This window comes from Astyanax mexicanus, chromosome 8, assembly GCF_023375975.1.
Source record: "Astyanax mexicanus isolate ESR-SI-001 chromosome 8, AstMex3_surface, whole genome shotgun sequence".
NCBI lineage: Eukaryota > Metazoa > Chordata > Actinopteri > Characiformes > Acestrorhamphidae > Astyanax > Astyanax mexicanus.
Window position 1 is genome coordinate 31,750,513 of NC_064415.1, and position 22,215 is coordinate 31,772,727.

A 22,215-nucleotide genomic window follows, 5' to 3' on the forward strand; every position below is an offset into this window, starting at 1 on the left:
CATAACGCTAATTAAAGCCTTTTATCCATCAGAACAGAACATTTACCAGTCAATAAAAAAATTACAGTAGCTTAGCACCACCCACTGCATCAGAAAAAAACAGCAACTCAGACATTTGGGCATGACAGCACTAGAGCCAAAGAGGCAAAGTAAAAGCTAATTTTTTTTTTTACAAAGTTTAATGAAATTTATGACACTTTTATCACGTTAATATTACTGTTTATAGATGATTTGTGAAGTAAAAAGGTCAATATCAACTCTAAAATAAAAATAAAAAAACACAGGTATCCAATGCAAAGGACAGTTAACCAATTAAATGTTTTAGTTAATTGGATTCAATTTTTTATACAGATTTCTCTTTAGACTATTGGAAGTTTACTTTTGTGTGCATTGCAGACAAAAAATGGCTTATATTTTATATTTTTCACTGGAACATAATTCAGGTCTGAAAAGGTTAATTTAGCAACCATAAGTGTTGATTTAATACTAGACAATTTGTTGTTAGTAATTCAAAATAATAAAATAGTCAAATAAAAATGGTGTGCAAATAAAGAGTGCAATAAAACTGGATGTGTGAATTACATTATTGCAGTATTATATGATCTTAACAGTATTTTTAACAGTGTTTGTAAGTAAGTACCCTCACTGTAGTACATGGACAGTCATTGTCTGTACAGAATCGTTTTTTCATATTATTGCGAATATTGATCAGTTTGATTATTTAAACATAAAAAGAGTGATTTCAGCTCATGTGCACTCACTGATGAACTAGTGAATTTGATTGTAAATGGAAAAAAGACACCTTTTTTTTACCTTACGCTTTACTCTCTGCAGCTTTGTTGATTAAGGGCCACTGACTGACTGAATTACAGAATACAGGACAAACAGTAGAAGCCAATAGTGAGCTGCTAAACTGTCAGCAAAGCTCTGTAACACTTTTAACACTAATAATTTTGTTTAAGCTAGGCCTGCCACAATAATTACATTATCGGCGTTTATACAATAAAGGGACATGACTTTATGCTATGCTATAATATTACATTAAGTCAGTGGCATTTCAATTGTGTTTAAATGACATTATAATACTGTTTATCGCAATCATTTCTGGGACGATATATCGTCCACAAAAATATCTCATTATAACAGGCCTAGTCCAAGCTATAGTGCTGTTGCCAGTATCTGCTAGGGTTCGCATCACTTGCATTATACACTGATCAGCCAGAACATTAAAATGACCTGCCCAGAACTGTGTAGAACAGTCTCAACTGTGCCAGCACAAAACCTCTGAAGGTATCCTGTAGTAACACTAACACTACAATGATAGTAGCTGATCCCTTAAATCTTTTGTATGTACCATCCATTATACCTTCCATTACCCTCCCACTTAGACCTGCCTGATGTTCTGAAATATATTCAACTTCAAAAATTGATTGGTTACTTGCTGCCTAAAGGTACGTGTCCACCAGCACTTTTCTCCAACGCACATTCCAATGTGTTGTATATCTTGGCTCGCCATGCATGGGCGTGTCTGTGACGTTTTTGAATTGATATTTGCAACAGAAGTAATCATAAGCAATCATAAGTTTTAGATTTTTCATTTTTCACTGTGATCTATAGTTTTATAAATCCATATTTTGCTTCTCTTCTGTGGTTGAAAGGCGCTGTTCTGTGTGTAAGTGTACGTGTGTGAGGTTCCTATGTTTGTGAAGTCACAGCCTGCTCTTCCATGATTGGCTGGATGCAGTAAGGTGGCCGGATTAATTTGAATAAAGTTGAGCTCTGCTGAACTTTTTCGCCGAAGCGCGGGGCTGCACTCAACGCTGCGCAATACAACCCAGCATGCACTGCGGCATGTGGCGTCTCTCTCCATTGAAAAGAATAGGATGCTTTGAGGCTTAAGTGCTAGTAGACACATACTGTAAAAACAATCAAAGATATTCACTTGGCCTGGCAGTGGTTTATGTCATGGTGGATTGCTGTTTAGGCTTGATTTAGCTTAATTGAAGATTCCGAACGCTTGAGAACAGAATTTAGTAGCTGCTACTTGCTTAAGTTCTTCAGAAATGTTGGCAAAATAAAAAGAACATTATAGGAACAGCTTATTGAAACTAAAAAAAACAATATCCCTTTAGTTTGATCTGTACTAGTATATCAGAAATAACCTCCCACAAATGGGAGCTCATAAATAGTTCTTCCCTTTTAAAATGTCCTACAACTGTGCACATCTGTCCAAGAGCACGCTCGTCCCAAGAGTCCTGCTATTCCTCAAACTGAATAGCTGTAGAAAGGAGCAAACGCCTGTAGTACCATATTTAAAGTCATATTTAAGTCAGTATGGCTCTGTTACCCCGTCTGTACCTTGTCCTCCTGAGCCCACGCCGGTCCGTGGCCGCTGGGCAGCTGTGTAGCTGGCGTGCAGCGATGGCTTTTGTACGTACCTAAGTGGCGGAAGCTTCGCCCGCACTGGTAACAGGAGTAGGGCGTGGCTCCGCTGTGAATGCGCATGTGCGTGTACAGGTTGCCCAGCTCTTTGAAGCGGCGGCCGCACTGGGGGCAGGCGTAGGGGCTTTCTCCCGTATGAACACGCTGGTGCCGCTTGAGGCCGGACAGCACCGGGAAGCCTTTGCCACACTGCGGGCAGGGGAAGGGGCTCTGGTTGCCGCTGTGGCTCAGTCGGTGGCTCTTGAGGCGGGCGGCGTGCCGGAAGCGCTCGCCACATTCGGGGCACACGAAGGGCTTCTCGCCGGTGTGGATGCGCTGGTGCTGCCGCAGGTTTCCCAGGTAGTTGAAGTGACGGCCGCAGTCGCCGCACTCGTAGCCCCCCTCCACCTTCCTCTCCCGAGGCAGCCGAACCGCAGTCGCAGCCTCCGGGACCCCCGCGGCCCGCCCTGCATCTCCTTCAGAACCCTCCCCGCGGGATGTGGAGGAGGTGGACTGCATGGCCTGGATGCTCTCGTCTCGGTGCATCAGCTTCATGTGCTCCTCCAGGAATGTGGAGTCGGGGCAGAGGGTTCCGCAGAAGGGGCAAATGAAGGTGTGAGAGGAGAAGTGTTGGCCTGAGGAAAAAAATAAGAAAGAAAACATTGAGAAGCAAAAAAGCAGAGGCTTGAGACAAAATGGTACAAGAAAAAGGAATTAAGGTAAAACAAATAGGGGTGTCCTATTTTAGTTTTTTGATCTGAACAAAGTCTCCTTTCTGTGATTCTATAAGCAAAACCCCAGCTTTTTAAAATTAACCCCTTAACAGGCTGTGCTATGTAAAAAAAAAAGGCTGCAAGTGAAAATGTTTTTACTGAAGTTTTTAATGAAGTTTTTACATTAACATTCTGAAAACTTTGAGGGCTTTAGAGACTCCTACTGGACACTTGAAGAAACTACCTGTCCACTCTCTATTCTCCACTCTCCATTTAATGGAACAATCAGTAATGAATGCGAGTGAGCTTGTCAAATGGCTACAAATGGCTTCTGCCCCACTTGCTCCTTCCCAGACACAAAGCTCATTCAGGTTGCTAGATTGAGTCACAGTGACACCTGCCACAAGGTGGTCTGTAGCTGATCAGGGAATATATAGGTTTGCAATGTCCAAAATGCCCATCTCTATTACACTAGTGATGGTGGTAAATTGCCCAGCTATAGTTAGCGAACCTTACTGAAGCTCAGTGATTACTTGTTCAGCAGGAAAAAAAATTGCCAACTTGCCCATTTCAAAAGCTCACTGTTTGTGTTCCGTTATGTTCTATAACTGGCAACCCAGGGTGTGGAAATGGAAATATGGAAATGGTGGTAGACATATGTTTGGAGCCTCAAACCTCACAGATTTCATTGATGTGCCACGCATATAAAATCAGAAAATATTGGCTGACATACTCATACCGTCGGTGCTTTAACTTATCATGTTTCCTTAATATCTGATGATACAATCCTGATCATGTTATGAGTTACTACAAAAACTATCCGTAAAGAATCTGTAAAGGGTTTTTTAATAATTTCACATTAGTAACAGGAATCAACCAAAATTCTGCATGTTTAAAAAGAGACATAAAAACTAGACAACCGTAACAAAACAAAAGGTTTGGAGGACATAAAATGTTTGATTTGTATTCAGGAAAATTCTGACTTTAAAATAAAAGTTTAGGAAAACACCAATTTAATGATTTTTATTAATTTACATGAATTTTTATTCATTTTAACAGTTGAAGATTTACTTAATTCAAAATATACATATGTTCTATTACAATTTACAATTAGTATTTTCAGTAAATGTTTATTATAAAAATTAAAACTTTTTATGTAATGACTGAATAGAAATCTGCAATATCTGCCTGTTAAAGGGGTTAACAATGAACTAAAACCACTTTCTTTTTGTTAAATAGTTTATTTAAATGTCATTTTGGACTGATCAATTTTGTTTGGTCACCAACTATTTTTAAATGTCTATTTAAAAGTGTGCTCAATCTCTAAAGTCTGACTGACCTCCCTGGACATTCAGCTCTTACTTTAAAGCACTACATTGAAATCACTTGATGTGTGCATAATGGAGCACATTCTAAACTGTCACTTTTTGTGACAGTTATTTCTCATGCATAGTTAACAGAAAGCAACAATCATATAGTGTTGTAAACATGCTGTGATTTGGCTTTCTATGACATGATTGCATCAGCATATTTCGTTTGGTTTTGATTGTGCTGGAAACAATAGAGTGTTGGTCCAATCAGAGATTGGGGAAGTCTTAGAGCAAAATGACAGTAATCCATGACAAATAACTGCATGATTTTTTTTTTGTTTAGAAATATGAGACTGTCCTTCATAAAACATTTAGTACCTAACTGACTTCATGCTTGAAAATTTCAGAGATAGCAATCTGTACAGCACTTACCTGGGTCTAATCTGTCCATACTGTCCCCCACAGGGCTGCTCCTTTCCTCCCCTGAGGAAGCATGACTGTCCAGAGGAAATGAAGCAGAGGGTGCGTCAGAGACCAGCCCCAACTCTCCTCTCCCTTCTTCTGATCCTCTTTCCTCTTCCTCAGCCTCTCTTCCTGAAGAGATATTCTCACATTTTGTCTCTGACTCACCTGGGGAAAAAAACAACACAGCAAGTGAGTCATTACACATTACAGTTTTGAAACACGCTGAGTGAAGATTTCCTAATGGTTATGACAAGATACACCAGAATATGTTTGAATATGCTTTTCAGAACATATAATGAGCATAAAAGAGCATAATTTCTACTGTTTAACTAGATCAAGATATTCTGATACAATGTCAGATACAATAAAGAACTGTTTATATGGTAAGATCACTTCTGCAACACAATTATCATCTGTGTGTGATTTAATTCCAAGTAAATATTGTACATGGATCATTTGTGTTGACATTGTTTGCTTTCCGGAGGGATGACATAAAGTCTTGTGTAGAAACATACCTGACGACTTTATTTACCATTCTAAACATCATAATCAAGTGCACTGGCTGTTTACTTAGTCAGTGAAACATAGCAAATAGTTTTGGCCAAGTTGGCCCTACACTTTCATGTGTAACAGCACTGCACTACATATACACAATGGCAGAGGGGTGATAGGCTTACTCACACAGTTTACACTCAACTCTGTCTCTGCAAGAGCCCTTACACAACAAATTAAATAATTACTCACTAAATATAAGTATTTTCCACATTCATACATGTTCCGAGAACTGAAAGGTCATTTAAATCTTATGTTCAGTGGTCAAGCTGGTTAACCAGCTTGGTTTTGATGGTCATGCTGGTGAACCAGCACAATCAAGCTTGGTCACACTGGTTGTCTAGCCCAATCAGGTTTATACAGCTGCTTGAAGAACAGCTTAACCATCAAATCCAAACAAAAGAACACACTAAGCAGGTCTGCAAATTAACAATCTTGACCAAGCCATGCTGTTTTTTTTTTTTCAGAATCTCATGTTCAATATGAATTGTTTCTCTTATTTTAAAGAGATGACATGTCATTGACTATTTGACTTATAAAAAAACAGCTTGGTCTTGATAGTCATGTTGGTTAACAGCTTGGTATTGATAGTCATGCTGGTTAACAGCTTGGTATTGATGTTCATGCTGGTTAACAGCTTGGTATTGATGTTCATGCTGGTTAACAGCTTGGTCTTGATAGTCATGCTGGTTAACAGCTTGGTATTGATGGTCATGCTGGTTAACAGCTTGGTATTGATGGTCATGCTGGTTAACAGCTTGGTCTTGATGGTCATGCTGGTTAACAGCTTGGTCTTGATAGTCATGCTGGTTAACAGCTTGGTCTTGATGGTCATGCTGGTTAACAGCTTGGTCTTGATGGTCATGCTGGTTAACAGCTTGGTCTTGATGGTCATGCTGGTTAACAGCTTGGTCTTGATGGTCATGCTGGTTAACCAGCTTGGTCTTGATAGTCATGCTGGTTAACAGCTTGGTCTTGATGGTCATGCTGGTTAACAGCTTGGTCTTGATGGTCATGCTGGTTAACCAGCTTGGTCTTGATAGTCATGCTGGTTAACAGCTTGGTCTTGATAGTCATGCTGGTTAACAGCTTGGTCTTGATAGTCATGCTGGTTAACAGCTTGGTCTTGATAGTCATGCTGGTTAACAGCTTGGTCTTGATGGTCATGCTGGTTAACAGCTTGGTCTTGATGGTCATGCTGGTTAACCAGCTTGGTCTTGATAGTCATGCTGGTAACAGCTTGGTCTTGATGTTCATGCTGGTTAACAGCTTGGTCTTGATAGTCATGCTGGTAACAGCTTGGTCTTGATGGTCATGCTGGTTAACAGCTTGGTCTTGATGGTCATGCTGGTTAACCAGCTTGGTCTTGATGGTCATGCTGGTCAACCAGCACAGTCGAGCTTAGTCATACTGGTTGTCTAGCCTGATCAGGTATATACAGCTGCTTGTAGACCATAACTAAACCATCAAATCAAAACAAAAGATCATCCTATACTAGTCAAAATCTAAGCAGGTCAAAGAACTTAACCAGATTGACCAGGCCATGCTTTGTTTTTTTTAGCATCTCATATTCAGCTGCTTCCTTTAATTTAAAGTGACAGCACGGCAGATATAATAGTTGAGTATTCAACTAATAAAACAGCTTAATTTTGCCAGTCATGCTGGTCAACTATTACAATCTTAGTCAAACTAGTTGTCTAGATTGGTCAGGTTGATATAGCTGCTTGTGGACCAGCTAACCCATCAAACCCAAACAAATGAACACCCTCTATACTGGTCAAAAAATTTAACCAGCTTGACCAAGCCATGCTGTGCTTTTTTCATTTTCACCAGAAGACCCCCAGCCCGTTAAACCTACTTTCTCTACCCACCTCTACAAAAGCCTTTTTACCTTTGAAGTCAGTTGAGTTGAGCTCCACTCCTGCCATCCACTCATAGTCGTACAGGCGTTTACTGCCCGAGGGCAGCATGCTGAAGATGTCCTCTGCCCCGGGGTCGCTGCCGGGCTCCCCGGGGCCTCCGTGGCTCATCCCGCTGTCAGTCCACAGGCTCCTCTCGGGGTCTCCTGCCCCCGGGCCGAGCTGCTCCCCCTCCCCCTCGGCTCCGCTGCCTCTGGAGTTCTTGTCCTTCATCAGATAGTCACAGATGGCGTTGATGTTCTCCTTCTTCACCACAGGAGCTCCAGCCTTCAGCTTCTTCTGATCTGAGCCGTATTTCTGCCCCAGCAGCTCGGCTCTCCGGGGGTAAGCGGCGGCGGGGTCCATGCCCGCCTCCCGGCTGTCCCTCTCCACACACTCCAGCCTCGCCTTCAGCAGCTCGATCTCGTCGCTCTTCTCCCGCAGCTCCATCTTCAGGACCCGGATCCTCACGCTGACGATCTTACGGATCTCGGACAGCGCCGCCTCCAGCACCACGGTGATGTTCCTGCCCAGGTGCTCGCTGATCTCTCCCACCGAGCACAGCAGCTCCTCATCGGACTCCAGCTCACACAGCTCCTCCTCACAGCGACCCGCCGCCGCCGAGCCGCCGCTCCCGCCCCCGCCCCCGTCCAGCAGCGCCGGCGGACACTCGGAGGACTGGCCCGCCTCGATGTAGCCGTGGTTCCGTTTACGGCTCATGTTTAAACTCTCGGTTTCGGGCGGATTTCGCTCTGTTGTGGATGCTTCTCGCCAACAGACGCCGTTAGGTGCACAAGCACCGTAGAGTTCAGCCACAACTTCCGTCCTCACAGGAAGTGGAGGTACAAAAATGGCGCCCCCTGTGTATGTGACAAAACAAAACAAAACAAATGTGATAATATTATTCCTGACACCCAGAAACCTGTTTTCAATATATTAACCAATAAGAGCTCAGACTTTTTTGAATATTACTTCATATTGATTAAAAAATGAAGCTTATTTATATTTTATATTTTACAGGCACAAACTTGTAAATAAACTGCCTGGCCAAAAAAAAAGTCTTTAGCTTTCATTGTGGCATGCATTCCCTGTAGCATTGTTTGGATAACCTTCTGCAATGTCACAATATTTATTTCAATGCAAATTAATTTTTAATTTTTCCCAAAGATTCTCAATGTGGTTAAGGTCTGGACTCTGTGGTGAACAATCCATGTGGGAAAATTATGATCTCATGCTCCCTGAACCCTGCACTCTTTCACAATTCCAGCAAGATGAATCCTGGCATTGTCATCTTGGAATATGCCCGTGCCATCAGGGAAAAAAAAAAATCCATTGACGGAATAACCTGGTCTATATTCAGCATATTCAGGTAGTCAGATAACCTCATTCTTTCAGCACAAGTTAAATCCAGGTGGCAACCTTTTTTGGCCAGGCAGTGTATTTTAAGGTTAAAACCCTGTTGTAACAAACATGATGCAACATTTTTGTAATACATACTTTAAACATTTCAGTCTGGAAATCAAAACAGAACTACCTATATGGAACATAAAACCTGCCTGTGATGCTCTCAGGATGTTCAGCATATAGACCTTATTAATACTGAATAATAAGTTAAAATGATAGATGAAGTGTTGTAAGGAACTTTACACAGCCAAAAAAGTTAAAAATGGTCTGTGACATACACATCACCTTTGGGCTCTTTTGGGATGATTATTGTGGCTGAAAGAAGGTTTTTTAAAAAAAAAAAAAAAGCATTAAAAAAGTTGAAAGTGTTGAAATTTATAATTAACAATGCTTGATAAGCTCAACTTATATAAAACTGCAGAGGGCCTAAAAAGAGAATATGGTGATGCTTTGTATATGTATACATTTTTATGAAATGTATTATGTTCCCTGCCAAATCATATGCGAAATCTTCCAGTAGATAAAAAACATTTGTTGAGATTTGTTGAGTTTATTTATTTTCTTTTGTCATTTGAGACAGCACACAATGACTGTAATTGCAAAAGAATGAGACCTTCTTATATATTTAAATATTCAAAGAGTGATAATGAGTTCCACATAATTACACACCTGAATGCAGTTGTGTCAGAGTCATTCATAAATAGAACATATTGCACAACACAACACAAACTAAGCCAAAGGGAACTAATTTCTTTCTAACTGAGACAAATGTCCTACTGGAAGGTACGTTTATGAATCATCTGACTGTAATGGGCACATTTAGCCCCTCAGGTCAGGGAAGTGCAATGACAAGTGTAATGAAACAAAATGTATGGAATGCGATCACAGATACAGTGCCACCAGAGGGGAATGTACTAATATAATATTGGATATTATTGGTGAAACAAAATCGCCGTCTCTATGAAATGATGTCGAACACAGAAGGACGGTAAACTTCTCAACTTAATTTAAGAGTACCAGTGAGCATCAGTGAGTAATCCTCAACCCTGTGGAGATTGACGATAAAGATGTGCTTGATAGAGATGTAAAGAACACCAACATTCGACAGCTCTACAATCTTTGGAAGTTTTTTGAGCAAAAACTCAAATACGCCTTTAACAAAAGCATATGAAGTTACTACTGCTGTAGCAGATTGAGAGTTAATTGAAGGAATGCACCAAATATTTGGCAACTGAAATTATTAGGCCTAAAAGTATTTTTAATCAGATGGGATAGAGAATGGGTTAAAATGTTCAGGGTATAGTAGCGTACCCTACAATACTGTAATTTTGTAATTACGTTTTCTTTAAAAAGCATGACAAAAATACACTTATCCTATTTAATTCATGCAATAGTGAAAACAGTGGCAAAATTAATCAAACCCTGTTAAAATAGGCATTTAGTTTTCAGCCTTTGCCCAAATATTTTGTTTATTCGTGGCCAAAAGTGTTCATTTGGATTTAACCCTACTAAATTCTGACTTTTCTCTTTTTAGTTTTAAAACAACAAGGAGGTGTGATTTTTTGTTGATGTTCAAATTACTTTTTACTTGTTATTTCTTTGCTTACGGAACTAAAGTGAACTTTATAGACCTAATTATCTTGCTCAAAACAAATTGTAATGTGCTTCTTTTGTACATTCTTCAGCATTTTCTTCAGTTATTAAATTAAATTAGTCCTTCATTTATAGAATTTTAACAAATAAAATATGGTTTCGGTTGGTTTGAATGAGCAACTCCAGATCCAAATTTTAAGGTATAATTTAATTCATCAACATAACTTTAAATTTGGAAGTTGAATAACCTCTAAATAATAGGCATCTGATGACAGGGCAAATGCTTAAACAGTCACCCCACCCAGGACCTAAGATAAGCCTTAGTTTTGTCTGAGATTTTAAATAATTCAGCTATTTTGCTGAATGCAGGCACAAAAACAAAGGACTAGACTGGTGACCATCTTGGATTTACTATAGCCGAATAGATGGGAGATTTGCTTAACAGGGCAAACATTTAAACAGTTGCATCACCCAGGACATCTGACTGACTGCACCAACAACCGCAGTTACGGTGAATATTTAACACATTCTGTTCTTAGAGCCAATTATGTCAAGCCATTCCTTATATAGAAAATGTTAAATGCTACTATACCCAACCATGGTGATGCTTTTTGCTGGAGGGGGATGGACCCTCTTTGCTTCTGTTGAGAACTTTCAACAGTCAACAGATGAGCTCAAGGCACAGAAGGACTAACATCACGATGTGGCTGCACATCTCCCTGATTGTCTTGTGTGGATTCTTTATCTGTAAGTGTAAATTTTATTATTAATTTTTTTTTTTTTGCAATTTTCCAACAATTAAAATAAGAAAACATCCTAAATTTACCATAATGTTACCATGTTTGACACTCACTTGTAGTGTTTTATTATTTCATTTTTCAGTAACAAAGGAAGCAGAAATTCGGAGTTTGCACCAAATCATCTCTTCTGAGGTTGGAACTTCTGTTACACTTCAGTGTTCTTTCACAGGGAAAGCATCTCTGCTCTATTGGTACAAACAGCCCATTGGGATGAAACCTATAAATATGGTCACCGCCAGTAAATTTGATTTTTTGGATTTCGGAGAAGAATTTAAAAACAATCTACGATACAATGTGTCAAGAACATCTAATATGTTCAGACTTGGCATCTCTAATATTGTGCCATCAGACACTGCTGTGTACTATTGTACACATTACACTGCTGGCATTATGCACTTTGCAGAAGGAAGTCTGCTGATTGTATCAGGTATGTACCCTTAACAGTATGTAGCCCTGGTCTATTAGAATGCTAAACTCATTTTTATTATCATAACTGCATATCTGTACTCTTTGCGGATGTGTGTGATTGTGAAGTGTTTGAGTTTCACTGTAGCAAATTCCTCTCAGTCAGTACTGATATGGCAGTCAAGTTTTGAACTTGACATCAATGTTGACATCAGTGTATATATTTTTTTCCAAACAATAAATCTGTCTTAAAATGTAACTTTTTGCACGTAAACATTATTATAGCTGTGAAATCTAAGCATATGTTAAAAAAAAGTCTACACAATGTATGATATCATGCAATATAACGGTGTATCTCTCCTATATCTTTATGTTTGACAAAATATCTTGAGCTATTGACCAATTAAAATCTCCCAGATTTACTTGGTATTTCATTGTATTACATGAACTTCCATTGAAAAATTGACTTTTTAAAAAAATACTAAAAAAAACTAAACTTTCAGCATGCTTAAATTCATTTCTTACATTTTTGCATCACTTTTTTTTCAAAGGTGCTCAAACCAGCAACCATGCCATTCTCCAAAAACCCATAAGCGCACACGTTCATCAAGGAGAGAGTGTAGATTTTCAGTGCGCAGTCCATGCCAATGTATCTAATGGAAATCACACTGTGTACTGGTTCAGACACGGATCTGATCCAGGAATCATCTACACTCATGGAAACAGGAGTGATCAGTGTAAGAAAAGCTCTGAGACTGTTTCTCCTACACAGAGCTGTATCTACAAACTCCCCAAGAACAACCTCAGCCTCTCTGATGCTGGAACTTACTACTGTGCTGTAGCTACATGTGGAGAGATATTGTTTGGGGACGGAACAGATCTAAAAGTGAAAGGTATTGCTTGGCTTTTTTTTTTTGAACCACTTAGAAAGTACATTTAAAAAATTTTAAACACTAGAAATACTAAAAATATTAGAAATACGTAAATTCTTAAATTGTTGGACTATTTTTTTAAATTGTATTGACTAGTTGTGATCCTAATACATATCTGCCCTAGACAATCTAATGAATGTCCAAACCTCTTTCTCGTATTCTGTTCTTATAGAGCATCATAAAGAGAATGAGCTACTTATCTACTCACTTGTAGCAACACTAGCGTTCTTCATCATTTTATCTGTGGTACTTCTTGTCATTCCTGTTAACAAGCGGAAAAATATATGTTGCCAAAACTGCAGAGGTAACTTTTTTAAAATAACTGTTACTTAATTAATAATAGATAAATAAAAAAATCAGTTGTTCTTTCTTTTGTCATTTAAATGTAGACATAAACATTTTATTTTTTACATACAAACAATATATATATCTTTATTTCGACTTTTATTCATTAAGGCCCTAAAATAACTTAATAAGAATAAAAATTAAATTCATTTTCTGATGTGTTGATATGTGCTAGGTATAATTGGGTATTATTATTATTATTATTATTATTATTATTATTATTATTATTATTTAATATTGTTAGGTTTACTATTAAGTATGTATTCGATATTAATTACCAGTTCAACCACATTTTTTTAACCACATTTTTCTTTTCTAGAATTATCATCTCAGCCAGATAATAAGCCCTCAGTTTCACAGGATGATGTACAGGTATGTGACTTTAATGTCATGTCATATAAAATGTAATATGTAATGCATGTTTGTGCAATGTGCTTACTCTTGATTCACCCTTCTGTCTGTTCCTCAGAATTACTGAACATTTTACATTTATTTTTATTTAAATGTATCTGTATTACACAGCAAAACAGTCTTATTTTTTATTATAATTTTTTTGTGTTTTCTGTAATGGACTAGTAGTCATGGCCCATTGCTTAAGGCACGGATGTCCAATCTTATCTACAAAGGGTTGGTGGGGCTTCAGGTTTTTAATCAGTTGGTCAATATTTAAGCTACTGACACATTGACATTTTTCAGATAAGATTGGACATCCCTGGGTTAAAGTGATGAGCTTGAAATCTACTGGAGTGGGTATTGAACCCACAACCCTGTCATCAATATCCCATATTACAGACCCGTGTGCATGCTCACTACTGTGTTTGTGTTCATGGCTTGAATAGGTTAAATTTCATTTGTTTCCAACACAAATGATAAATATGCTTGCCCTTCTCTTCAGCCCTATTCAGACGGGATTAGTTACTGGGGTAATTGTTTCTTTTATGGGGGGTCCTCCGTGATTTTATTCCCATCCGGAACGAACATGTACGTGTTTTCTCAGACGTCCTCTGAGAAAATTACAGGCTTAATTATCTAGTGTTTTTCGCTTAACTCTGTGGTCCTCTGGCAATTTTAGTCTGGTTTCGTCTGGTTTCGTCTCCTCGCGTTTAATAAAATAGCTATTTGTTCACTGCTACACACCATAATTACACTTTGGGCATGTGTTTCCACGAAGATCCACGTAAACACAACAGCGAAATACAGGAGATGCTGATGTCATGTGACCGAGAAAGCCAAAAAATGACTGGTCCTCCTGTTTTTTCAATTGCAGTCCAGATATAAAAGTTTTATCACTAAAATAAAGTGTGAAATATTTTTCACAGATGTCACCCTGAGAAACTAATCCCGTCTGGATAGGGCTTTTGTCTATTGTTTTCCCAACTTACTGTGTAAAGTGTTCATCAATTTCTCACATATTGTCTATAGCAAAAAAAAAACAGTGTAAAATCTATTAAATCCACTGATTTTGACTGACTCTCATAATTATGTTATATTTAGGGGGATCGCGAAGAGGGCGCATACACACCACAATACGCATCCCTGAATTTTGTGAAGAAGAAAGAAGCTAAAGGCAAAAAACAGAGGAAACATGAGGAGACGTCTGTAGTTGTTTATTCTTCGGTTAGATACCAAAACCCTAACTGACCCTAATTGCCTTTTATGTGAAGAAACAGTGTATTTTTGCATATGTTATTGTTTTGTTGTTTATTGCATCTTTGGATGTGTTATATATGATATTTTATATTTGGTATTAAAATTGTCATTTGACAGAGAGCTTTAAAACCTTTCATTAAAATATTAATATATTAATATTTTTTTTTTTTTGCCTTTTGGCATTGAAAGAACAAAATACACAAATAAAGAAACGATAAATATTCTAATAGAATTTATTATAATATAATATAATATAATTTAACAGTGGAGATGCATAGTAAAATACACACCCAAAAAGTTGATTAATTTTCATAGATCAGTGGTAGAACTTCATTCTTGAAGTTATACTTTATTTTTGAATATAGAAATAAAACTAGTTGTTTGTCAAATTGCAAAAACATTTAAACAGACTTTATTAAATAGATACTCTGATTAATGTAACTGCATTGATTTAACAAACTATTTTAAGCAATAGAGGACATTTTCTGGTTCCTAAATTGATTCTGCTATCTATTCTGTATTGAAACTCCAACTCCTTCCATCATCACTTACACTCCAGATAGAGTGGCTGGGTTTCTCAGTTCTGTACTGTTTTCTGTTTGTTCAACACAATTCTTTCTACTTTGTATTGAATTGTGTCCTTGATCAACAGAAGATGAGGTCTTTGTTCTAAAATAAAGAACAGGGAACATTCTTGGGGCTGATTCTGCATAATAAAGGTAATTCAGTTCATCAGCAGTAGAGAGCAGCAGAGTACAGAGTAAAACAGCTCATGAGGGCATTTTTTTCATGGGCCACTGTGAAGAAAGATCTCTGTTACTGCTGTTATTAATCAGATTGATTTAAAATGTGACCATTATTTGGCAAGATTTCTCCATGCATCAAAAATATTTCTAGATCCTTCAAAATTCACTTAGTTTTGGACTCTAATCTGTATATCTACCACGTTTCCAGTGGGATGTAATGTCGCAATGGACCATTGTGATGACCACAGCGGATTCTGTGGCCAGTACAAATTTATTTTTTTATAAGTATAGTAACACGATTGAGAGGATTTGTGCAATTCAAGTGGTTGTAACAATTACACCACAAATACACCACCATATTTCTACAGAATGTCAGTATTTTAAGCCAAAACATACATTTATGGGTATATTTTGTACTAGAAAACCCATTTCTCCTCACTTTTAAAGGCCCCTTGTGAATTTTCATGCATTGTCTTGTGTGTGGAGGTGGAAAAAATCACTTATATTCGGATCCAAGGAGGTGCATCACAGTGCATCCGATGCCATTTCTAATTTGTACCTCTTCCCTTTATTTTTCTAAAGGGAGTGAAATCATCCCCTATGAACTGTGAGAACCCTTTAAGAACTTGTAGTAGGCAACCATGCCGGGCTGGTGTGATAGCATTGGAGCACTAAATATTTCTACTTTCAAAAAGGGTGCAGGTATTGCACCAATACATACTATTATTGTGAAACGCTTAATTACCCTGTTACAGGGAGCTGAAATAAGCTCTCAATAGCTTTTATTTTATTTTTCCATTCCACCTTTAATGATGCAGCCTCTGCTGTCAGTTGCGCCATTTAAGGTGCAACAGGAAACTGAGCTAGCTAGCTAGCTAGGTATACACCAAAAAGTACTACTAGTGATTTTTGTATGCTTGTTATGAAGGCAAGGGCCATAAAACATTAAAACATTGCATTAAACTATGGTAATATAGCTAGTGGTTATTGTCATTTTAATGAGGTAAATACTTTTAGGTTTGGGCCACTTGTGCCCCCAGAACAGTGTTATGACTGTTTTATAATAGCAGGTAAGACGGTGAATGAAAAAAAAAATCATTATTTAGATTTAGGGAATGAGGAATAGCTATACTATTATGCTATACATTGTTTCTGTGAGTACTAAATTAATTACAGTTGTGTCAATATCTATATATAAGGCCCTGTAAAGCTAGGATTGCCTTTGTTCCCCCTGTTTGTAACACCAATGCATTTGTGGTCTACAACCTTTTGTCTCATTTAGCTTGTGTAGTCTATGATATTCCCCATGTTGATGAATGACTAAGGGTTTTTTACCTATGAGTCATTTCATTTTTGGACTTGAGATCTGGTTAGAATAAAAATGCAAGATTAAGTAGACAGTCCTTTTTAAATATCTTTATTTTAAGGCTAAATGTAATCAGAAAAAGACATCCACCCTGGCCTAAATTTGAACCAGCCCAAGTTTCAACGACTATTTTTGGGCTGACCACATTTAGCCCGAAAACACAACATGCGTATGACGTCTGGTGCTGGGCGGGAAAACTAAATAACATTAGAAACACCATGAAAATGATTCCTTTTATTTCATATTGGAAAAAAATCAATTAATGAGATTTAAAATTTGACATATATGTTTTTGTTTCCTTTTTTTTTTGTCTTGTCTGTTAGTCTGACGTGAGAAAGTGTGGTCAAGGCTTTATAGAATCACACATAGAGAGAGAGGTTTTATTTATGGAAAAAAACAAAGCTATTTATACAGAGGTGATTTTCCCTTCTTCAAACCTCGGCCCTTATAACCACAAACAGCCAGCCACCCACGCTTTACGCTAGCAAAGAGCTCGGAGACGGGCTGTGGTTAGCTGCACACTATCTGTTTCAACCATTCGCACTGAGGGTGATGGGTCTGTGGTCATGGTACGCTTTCACAGAGTTGTTCTATCATTCTCTCGATCTCTCTCTTTGTTTGTTGCACGCTCTTTTTTTATTTCTTTTTTTCACACAGTGATGCTGTTATTGTTAATGTCTATGATCTTAGAGAGTAAAGCACAACACTGAATGTACGTTAATTACAATTTAATAAAGCAGTGCTTCTTACTTTGGGCTCATTTTCCATTTCATTGATTTTGGGTAATCCACACACCACAAGTCCCAATTACACTGGATGTACAACATACATTATACAAACAAATGTATGTGTGATTATATAGTCTGACTTTTATTTGATACACACGTTTGAGTTTAAAAGTGCTTTTATTTTGCATAGATTGTAAAATAATAACATTTGGAAAGCAAACAAAATGAAAAGAACAGAAGAACAGATAGAAGGTGTTTGGGCTTAGACTGAGGTGAACTCTATACACACCCTGTGGTGAATGCTGTGTGTGAAAACAAACAGGCTGTGGGAAGCTGGGCTGAGTGTGCTTAACACATTTTCTCTGTCAGTATGTTGGTCTGATCTCACAAGTTCTCCCTTTAATGTCCTCACCAAGAAAAAAAGCAAGAGTTAAAACAATTATGCTTCTGTAATGTGGCCTAAGCTTTTGTGCTCAATTGCTCTTTCCCCCTTACATTACTTTTACTTTTATACATTAAGTAGTTTTGAAACCAGTACTTTTTGTACTTTTACCGATGGGTGTGGTGGTGTAAAAGTGAGGAGTGTTCAGGTACATTTCTGGCAAGTTTCTATCTTGGTGGTGCGCCACTGACTGATTAAAACCCCGACAACAGTTAACAGTCAGCCACCCAATCCTATATTAGTCACAAAGGAGTGCCGTGCACGTTCCACGTGTACATCCCCCCTCCTTACACACACACACATGGACACCCTAATCCAGCTAAACAAATAAATGTATTTTCATAGCGCGAATGCACAGGCCAGTATCCTCTGCTAAGTCATGCAAAAGCGATGTGCTGTTAAGATATCAATGCGCCAAAGTCAGAGCTCACCTGGATCTTAAGGAGAATGACAACTGGCACACTGATTGGTTAATTTCATGCTATGCCCAAAACACACCCATGATTAATTAGGGAATTATGACATGCCTTTTGCACGTTTTCAAGCCATGCAAGGTGTATTTCTTGCATTCCTGCGATAACAAAGATACAATGACCCTAAATCTGCACAATGCACACCTGACAGATAAGCTATAGATCGCTAAAATAGGGCCTTCAACTTCTACAGAAGTATTTTTGTATTTTTAAACACTAGTATCTACACTTCTACCTGAGTAATGAATGTGAATACTTTTGACACCTTTTAAAATTCCACCAAAACACTTAACAATGTCTGAAGTGGTTTATGGTTCCGCAGCATAAGGCATCTGTGAGCTGATGTATCCGAACCGGGTTGCTGCACTTTCCTCAGAGCGTGATGACTACTCGGCAATGCTGCATCAGCAGCAGCTCAAAAAGAGGCGGTGGCTGACTTCACATGTATCGGAGGAAGCATGTGCTAGTCTTCACCCTTCTCGTGTTAGGGCATTACTAGTGATAGGGGGAGTCCTAGTGAGTGGATTGGTTATTTGGCCACGTAAACTGGAAGAAAGTGCGATCAAAATTAGAAATAAAATTATTTAAAAAAATAGACAGTGCTTGTAACTGTTAAAAAACATGCATATGAGTGTTAAGTATTTACCTTTTTTTAGTATATGTAACAATTTACAAGAAAATCTGTTCTGTATGTCCAGTACCTAGGAGTTAATGCAAAACAAAAAACACAGGCACAAATAATTCGGCTCTGTACTGACACACCAGTGTAAAATGAGAACTGCAAGCACTGCTGTGTCTGATCTACTAACTACAGCACAACACACAGTAACACACCATCAGCATGTCAGAGTCACTGCAGTTCTGAAATTAACCCACCACGATAAAAAATACATGCTCTGTGGTGGTCCTGTGGCGTCCTCACCGTTAAAGAAACTGATGGACTGGAGATTGTCATTTTGTTTTGCTTGATTTGCTTTAAAATGACAATCTAATAGGAAAAAAGATATCCAAACCTACATGCACTAATAACTTGGTTGGCTGAGTGCTGCCACTTTGATTAGGAGATCGCTTCAATCCCAGTCATGCAGCTTGCCATCAGCTGCTGGACCCCCAAAAGGGCACAATTGGTCTTTTTCTCTCCTGGGTGGGTAGATGCCACTCTTTCCCCTTTTCACTCCAAAGGGTGATGTCGATCAGCACAAGGCAGCTGTGAACTGATGTATCAGAACCAAGTCGCTGCGCTTTCCACCGAAAAAAGGCAGCATTTAAAAAAAGGCGGTGGCTGACTTCACATGTGTCAGAGGATAATATGCTAGTCCTCTCCCACCTTGTGTTGTGGTGATTATTAATGATAATATTAATGAAAATATACAGCTGACTAACATCTGAATGGGTAAGACAATCAGCTGAGCTAAATTAAGGAGAAAAAAATGTAAGGAGATTAGAAATAATTCTTTAAAAAAAACACTCCCATGCATACCATTTTTGTTAATTCTCTTTCTTCTCCTGGGAAGGTTAACCACTGGTTCGTATTTATTCCATTTGTGAGTCCAACTCGGCAGTCACCCATGTGTCCATATGTGTTATTCGCGTTATTCACCCTACTAAGTTTGGGGTGGAGGGTGGATAAGAGTCTGCAGATTGCCAAACTCACAAGCCACCAATGGCACATAGCAAAGAAGTGTAATTTTAATGTCAAAGAGCACCTTTTTGTGCTTTGTTTTAGGTATGTACCTAAAATTTACGATAAATCTGCTAAGACTAGCTAAGAAAACATTTGTTTAGCATTTGCCTACCAAAGAAGAAACTACATTTTTCTGTGTGACTTGAGTAGCACTGCTGAGAGAAATGTATGATTAGAGTAGCACTGCTAAGGTAAATGTATTGTGTTTTTGGTTTGTATACTAGGATAATAAAATAAATATTCTTACATTTTTATTTTGTACTTGCATTTTCTTTGAAAAGCATGGCAAAAATATATTAAGGCTATTTAACCATTTATTCAATGGGGGAAAAAGTAGCAAAATTAATGGCTACATTTCCAATCACCAACACAAGGTTTTGTGTGGTTACGTTTGATTTGCTTCTGTTCTGTTTGGTCAGAAGATGTTTTTTTTTGGAACTATCCCATGGATAACATTTTTGCTCAGTCTCTTTCTTTTTTATGTCTGTCAGTCCTGGGAAGGTTTATCACTATTCTATGTTTTAGTTTTGGCATACTCGGTGGTTGCTCATGTGCTTATATGTGTTAGGGTTTTTGTTGCTGCAGTTTGGCTGGCAGAGCATTATTCACTCTACTGAGTTTGGGGTGGAGTGTGGATAAGAGTCTCGGCCAGAGGACCTGCGATGTAAATAGAGAACTTGAAAGAGGCAGCACTACTATGCTCCATACTATTAGATCTCAGTGCTACTTTTGACACCATACCCATTAAATTACTTTTTCCCACATATAAGTCTCTCAATAGTCTGGGCTCACAGTTACCATAAAGAAAATCTAAAAGCCTTACAGCACTGGCATATTATTAGTTGTACACACAAAAAAAACAATGTGGAAGAAAGACCATTCTTATGTAAATATTACCGACAAGTGAAATAATTGTCCTGCTAATACAGTGGTAAGATTTTTTTTTTTTGCATTTTTTGTCATTCTAATATTTTTCAGATTATCAAACAAACTTTAAAAACAGACAAAGATAACCTGCGTAAATATGCAAACCAATCCAGCGCTGTGTGAAAAAGTATTTGCCCCATAAACCTAATACCTTGGCTGTGTCATGCTTGGCGGTAACAACTGCAATCAAGCTTTACCAATAACTGGCAACGAGTCTTTCACACCTCTGTGGAGGAATTTTGTTTTACTCTTCTTTACAGAATCATTTTAATTCAGCCACATTGGAGGGTTTTGGAGCATAAACGTCCTGTTTAAGATCATTCCACATCATCTTTCACAATCAGACTTTCACTAGGCCAATCCAAAACCTTTGTTTAGTTTTTTTATTTCAAGTAATTTGGAGGTGAACTTGTGTGTGTGCTTTGGATCATTGTCCTGCTGCAGAACCCAAGTACGCCTGAGCTTGAGGTCACACACAGATGGCCATATATTCTCCTTTAGAATTGTCTGGTAAACAGCGAATTCCAGTTTACATCTGTTACAGCAATTTGACCTCCTGGATGAGCTGTCCTTGCTCTTTTGGAGTAATTTTTGTCAGCCACCCACTTCTGGGAAGGTTCACCAGTGTTTTAAGTTTTCTCCATTTGTGAATAATAGCTCTCACTCTGGTCTGCTGGAGTCCTGAAGCTTTAGAAATGATGGACAGATGTCAATGATGTTGTTGCTGTTTAAGACCTTTTTGTTGCTTTTTATCCTGCTTTATCTTGTCAGAAAAGTTCTATTTAAGTGATTTCTTAATTCTACAGGTCTGGCAGTAATCTGGCCTGGTTGTGGATAGTACAATTAAACTCAGCTTTCCAAAAAGTGTGATTAAGGTTTTCTCTTAAACAATGAAATCATCAATGACATTTTTTAAAAATATATATTTACTTGGTTTATATTTACCTGATAATAAGGTTTGTTGATTTAAAAAAAAATCTAAGTTTAAAAAAAAGAAAAAAAAAGAAAGAAATCTGTAAGGGGCAAATAACATTTTTACACTACAGTATTAGGGATTTAATTTTTTTTTCTGTTTTCATAAGCTTTTGGTTCTGTTTTTTTTATAAGCTTTTGGTTAATTATTGTAAAACAGTGTCCTATAGAACTTAACTCAAAAATTCATGCTTTGGTCTCTGCAGTGGTGAATCACAATGCCAATGTACGTCTGAACCACTCAAATGCATTGAGTTACATGAACACAAAGGTTTGTGTGGTTACATTTGATTGGCTTTTGTCAGTCATAGAGCAAAAAAAAAAACAGCACAAAGCTTGTTGATTCTATTTTACTATAGCTGAACTCATCCTTTTCTCCTTCAGTTGAT

The 22,215-nt window shown here is 38.0% G+C and overlaps 2 protein-coding genes across 2 annotated transcripts; one reads left to right on the forward strand and one right to left on the reverse strand.

Annotated features, from left to right (window-relative positions):
* Positions 1-2,111: 2,111 nt before the first annotated feature.
* On the reverse strand, positions 2,112-8,198 carry znf16l (zinc finger protein 16 like). The gene is made up of 3 exons (XM_007237458.4): positions 7,353-8,198; positions 4,877-5,074; positions 2,112-3,056 (listed from the first exon to the last, which is right to left on the reverse strand). Exons 1-3 carry the CDS (start codon positions 8,077-8,079, stop codon positions 2,344-2,346), a joined length of 1,638 nt encoding a protein of 545 aa, XP_007237520.3. The 5' UTR covers positions 8,080-8,198; the 3' UTR covers positions 2,112-2,343.
* A 2,217-nt stretch (positions 8,199-10,415) lies between these two features.
* On the forward strand, positions 10,416-14,603 carry LOC103023118 (uncharacterized). Its single transcript, XM_049482944.1, has 6 exons — positions 10,416-11,103; positions 11,239-11,583; positions 12,113-12,454; positions 12,666-12,797; positions 13,158-13,210; positions 14,333-14,603. The coding sequence occupies exons 1-6, from the start codon at positions 11,025-11,027 to the stop codon at positions 14,477-14,479; spliced, it is 1,098 nt and encodes a 365-aa protein (XP_049338901.1). The 5' UTR covers positions 10,416-11,024; the 3' UTR covers positions 14,480-14,603.
* Positions 14,604-22,215: the final 7,612 nt, after the last annotated feature.

Excerpts from the sequence above, each read along its gene's own strand:
- LOC103023118 (XM_049482944.1), top strand. The coding sequence starts at position 11,025 with ATGAGCTCAAGGCACAGAAGGACTAACATCACGATGTGGCTGCACATC. Across the intron at positions 11,104-11,238 it reads CTTGTGTGGATTCTTTATCT|TAACAAAGGAAGCAGAAATT; the intron begins GTAAGTGTAAAT and ends TTCATTTTTCAG. Across the intron at positions 12,455-12,665 it reads AACAGATCTAAAAGTGAAAG|AGCATCATAAAGAGAATGAG; the intron begins GTATTGCTTGGC and ends CTGTTCTTATAG.
- znf16l (XM_007237458.4), bottom strand. The coding sequence starts at position 8,079 with ATGAGCCGTAAACGGAACCACGGCTACATCGAGGCGGGCCAGTCCTCC. Across the intron at positions 5,075-7,352 it reads CAACTCAACTGACTTCAAAG|GTGAGTCAGAGACAAAATGT; the intron begins GTAAAAAGGCTT and ends TTTTTTCCCCAG. Across the intron at positions 3,057-4,876 it reads TATGGACAGATTAGACCCAG|GCCAACACTTCTCCTCTCAC; the intron begins GTAAGTGCTGTA and ends TTTTTTCCTCAG.